Consider the following 3,955-nt stretch of genomic DNA (forward strand, 5'->3'; position numbering starts at 1 on the left):
TAAATTTTATCGAATCGCAGAGTGATCGTGCTGATAACGTGTTATAAAATAACTTATAATTTTATAGTATTGAGGAATTTAAATAAAAGTAAAATTTTATACTCGTAGGAAAAAGATAACACTGATAATAAAAGAGAATGGGTTATAAGAAGAAAGAGACATGTTGTGTTTACAATTGAGCGAAACATCGTTTATATGGAAAGAAAAAAAAAAAGGTAGAATTTACTATGCATACACAGTGACTGTGTACTCCATTCAAATTTCTTTCAGGCTATCATTTCAATGATCGTGCAGCTTTTGTTGACATCTTCTTTTTCACGTTTTACAACAAACCAAAGTAAAGAAAAAGATGTAAAAGACAAAAGAAGATGAAACAAATTAGTATTCAAATAGTGAGATGTAGTTGGGTGCCGGGAAGTCTTCTTTAAATGCTCCACCGTTCTATGAGATTTTCTCTCACTCTCAGTCTTCACAGCTCAAGATTTTCTTTCTTATCTTCTGAAACTGATAAGAGTTGCAAGAAATGGCCGCTCAATTGCTTCTGCCTCGTCCAAACCCATTCACCAAGTCAGCCTCAGCTAAACTTTTCTTCACAGGTAATTGTACATTTGTACTTTTAATATGAACTCGTTTGTCAAAAGGATTTCTTGTTGTTTTTATGGGACTAGATTGTTGTTGAATCTCAACTTCAAAGTTCATCTTCTGATATATAGGGATATTTTGATTTGATTTGATTAGGTGATGACTCAACTCTGAAAAGAAAGTCAAAACACCCAACAAGAGTTTCAAATGGATTTAGCTTAAGAGCAAACGCAGCTTTTAGATCTAACCATAGCTCATCTGTTGAAATTCCAAGTCAATGGTACAATATTGTTTCTGATCTCTCTGTTAAGCCTCCTCCACCATTGCATCCCAAGACTTTCGAACCCATTAAACCAGAGGATTTAGCTCATCTTTTCCCTAATGAGATAATTAAACAAGAAGCAACACTAGAGAGGTTTATCGATATACCCGAGGAAGTTCTTGAAATCTATAAGCTTTGGCGTCCAACTCCTCTAATCAGGTTCTTGATCCCTTTTTCTTCTTCTTTTGCTTTTGATTATACTTGAATGTGATATATGAATAAATTAGAATAGTATAAGGATGGAAACAAATACAGAGGATTTGTTCCTCTTTTTTTTTATAATTTAAAAAATCTGAGTCTATCAGTTTAGATGACGTTTCTTCCTTTAATTTTAGAGCAAAGAGATTGGAGAAGCTTCTCCAGACACCTGCAAGGATATACTTCAAGTATGAAGGTGGTAGCCCAGCTGGTTCACACAAACCAAACTCAGCAGTTCCACAAGCTTATTACAATGCTAAAGAAGGTGTCAAGAACCTTGTAACGGAAACCGGTGCTGGCCAGTGGGGCAGTTCTTTAGCCTTTGCTTCTAGTCTATTTGGACTTAATTGTGAAGTAAAAAAAAATATTTGATTCTTGCCGTGATATCTTGAAAATTTAGTCCTACTTGTTAAGTACTTGTTTCTTTTACGCTATAGGTGTGGCAGGTGGCCAATTCATACCATCAAAAGCCATATCGCAGGCTAATGATGCAAACTTGGGGGGCAAAGGTTCATCCGTCACCATCGGATCTCACTGAAGCAGGTAGAAGAATCCTTCAGGTCGATCCATCAAGCCCGGGAAGTTTAGGCATTGCAATATCAGAAGCTGTTGAAGTGGCAGCAAGAAACGAGGATACAAAATACTGCTTAGGGAGTGTATTGAACCATGTGTTGTTACACCAGACGGTTATTGGAGAAGAATGCATAAAGCAGATGGAAGATTTTGGCGAAACGCCTGATGTGATCATAGGATGTACTGGTGGAGGATCAAATTTTGCTGGTTTGAGTTTTCCGTATATCCGGGAGAAACTCAAAGGCAAAATCAACCCTGTTATAAGAGCTGTTGAGCCCTCAGCTTGTCCTTCCTTGACCAAAGGAGTTTATGCTTATGATTTTGGCGATACTGCTGGATTGACTCCTTTGATGAAGATGCATACTTTAGGGCATGACTTCATTCCTGATCCTATCCATTCTGGTAACAAATAAACCTTAAAATCCAAAATCTTAGACATACTGAAGTGGAAGGCTTCTCCAGCTCACTGATTCTTGATTTCTTGAATTCTTGATTCTTGGTCTTACTTTCGGCTAATTTGTTATCTATGGTTTTTAACAGGTGGATTACGGTACCATGGGATGGCCCCATTGATCTCACATGTTTATGAACAAGGTTTCATGGAAGCAATCTCAATTCCTCAAACTGAGTGTTTCCAAGGTAGTTCTTAGTCTAACCACAATTTCTCAATTTAGGTTTACTAACTTACTCCCTTTTATATTTTGCAATGAAATGTAAATCCCAACTTTACCGTTGAATTTTCTTGCAGGGGCTATTCAGTTCGCGAGAACAGAAGGGATAATACCTGCGCCAGAACCGACTCATGCCATTGCTGCAACCATAAGAGAAGCTCTCCGATGCAAAGAAACAGGAGAAGCAAAAGTGATACTAATGGCGATGTGTGGACATGGCCACTTTGACCTTACTTCTTACGACAAGTATTTAAGAGGCGAATTGATAGATTTATCATTTAGCGAAGAGAGGATTCGAGAGTCTTTGTCTAAGGTTCCTCATGTTGTTTAGCTCCAAATTATGCCCCATGTTCCGAAACAGACGTGAAATAAGTTGGGCCAATTTCATGGCCTTTCGAATAAAGAGTGAAACAGGAATTTTAATAATGGACACAGTCTTTTCTTTTCTTTTTCATCACCGGACAGACCACAAATTACCACACACTTTTAAGATGATGATTGTCCAATATACCTTTGAATCACTACACTTTTGATGAAGATTTTGGAGCAACCATGGCTTGTTTTCAGGCTGGTCTTAATAGAGACATTCAAGATCGTCTAGAAATGCAGAATTATGATGACATGGATGAATTGCTACACAAAAATATCCTTATTGATCAGCAGAATGAAAGAAAAATGTTTCCTCGAAACCCATACGTTCATCCTCTAAGCCATCCTACGCAAAAGAAGAAAATAACTTTGCCAAACCGAAAGAAGAACCAAAAACTTACGGAGTTGGCAGAGATAAAAAAGGCTAGGACCAGTGAATCGGTCTAGAGATATGAAGTGTTTTGAGTGTCACGGAATTTGCCACTATGCCAATGAATGTTCGAACAAGAAGGTGATGATCTTGCTTGAGAATTTGGAGATAGAATCAGAAGAAGAACGACCATTAGCAGAAAGATATAAGGAAGAGATGGACAATCCGGTTCATGGAGAGTTACTTGTTTCTTGGAGGTTCACTACAAGAAAACACGCCGAATTCCGACGGAGGTTCCGACGGACATCAATGTCGTCGGACATTTGTGACGGATTACTGACCAATTTTCGACCAAATCCAAAAAAATGAAGTCGTCGGAATTCCGTCGGCCATTTCCGACGGAATTCCGACGACACAAGGGTCGTCGGAATTTTCCGACGACACAAGGGTCGTCGGAATTTTCCGACGACTTTTCGACGACATTCCGATTCCGACGACACAAGGGTCGTCGGAATTTTCCGACGACACAAGGGTCGTCGGAATTTTCCGACGACACAAGGGTCGTCGGAATTTTCCGACGACACAAGGGTCGTCGGAATTTTCCGACGACACAAGGGTCGTCGGAATTTTCCGACGACACAAGGGTCGTCGGAATTTTCCGACGACACAAGGGTCGTCGGAATTTTCCGACGACACAAGGGTCGTCGGTATCCGTCGGAATTTCGTCGGAAAATCGTCGGAGGACCGTAAGCAATTTCCTATAAATACAACCCTCCTCATTCAACTCATTCACACTTCATTCTCTCTTCATTCTCTTTAGTCATAACAATTCCGTGAAAATCATGTCTTCAGAAGTTTATTATCGTTCGT

General features: G+C 39.3%; 1 protein-coding gene across 1 annotated transcript; it reads left to right on the forward strand.

The window, feature by feature from the left end:
• Positions 1-313: 313 nt before the first annotated feature.
• Positions 314-2,792, forward strand: LOC106337138 (tryptophan synthase beta chain 2-like). Its single transcript, XM_013776187.1, has 6 exons — positions 314-596; positions 739-1,063; positions 1,240-1,456; positions 1,540-2,077; positions 2,216-2,314; positions 2,424-2,792. Exons 1-6 carry the CDS (start codon positions 524-526, stop codon positions 2,675-2,677), a joined length of 1,506 nt encoding a protein of 501 aa, XP_013631641.1. The 5' UTR covers positions 314-523; the 3' UTR covers positions 2,678-2,792.
• Positions 2,793-3,955: the final 1,163 nt, after the last annotated feature.

This window comes from Brassica oleracea, chromosome C4 (genome assembly GCF_000695525.1).
Source record: "Brassica oleracea var. oleracea cultivar TO1000 chromosome C4, BOL, whole genome shotgun sequence".
In the NCBI taxonomy this organism is placed as follows: domain Eukaryota; kingdom Viridiplantae; phylum Streptophyta; class Magnoliopsida; order Brassicales; family Brassicaceae; genus Brassica; species Brassica oleracea.

What these genes read in the sequence shown, in the direction of transcription:
- LOC106337138 (XM_013776187.1), top strand. Translation starts at nt 524, where the DNA reads ATGGCCGCTCAATTGCTTCTGCCTCGTCCAAACCCATTCACCAAGTCA. An exon ending in CGTCCAACTCCTCTAATCAG is followed by an intron (nt 1,064 to 1,239) that starts GTTCTTGATCCC and finishes CTTTAATTTTAG; the next exon opens with AGCAAAGAGATTGGAGAAGC. An exon ending in TATTTGGACTTAATTGTGAA is followed by an intron (nt 1,457 to 1,539) that starts GTAAAAAAAAAT and finishes TTTACGCTATAG; the next exon opens with GTGTGGCAGGTGGCCAATTC.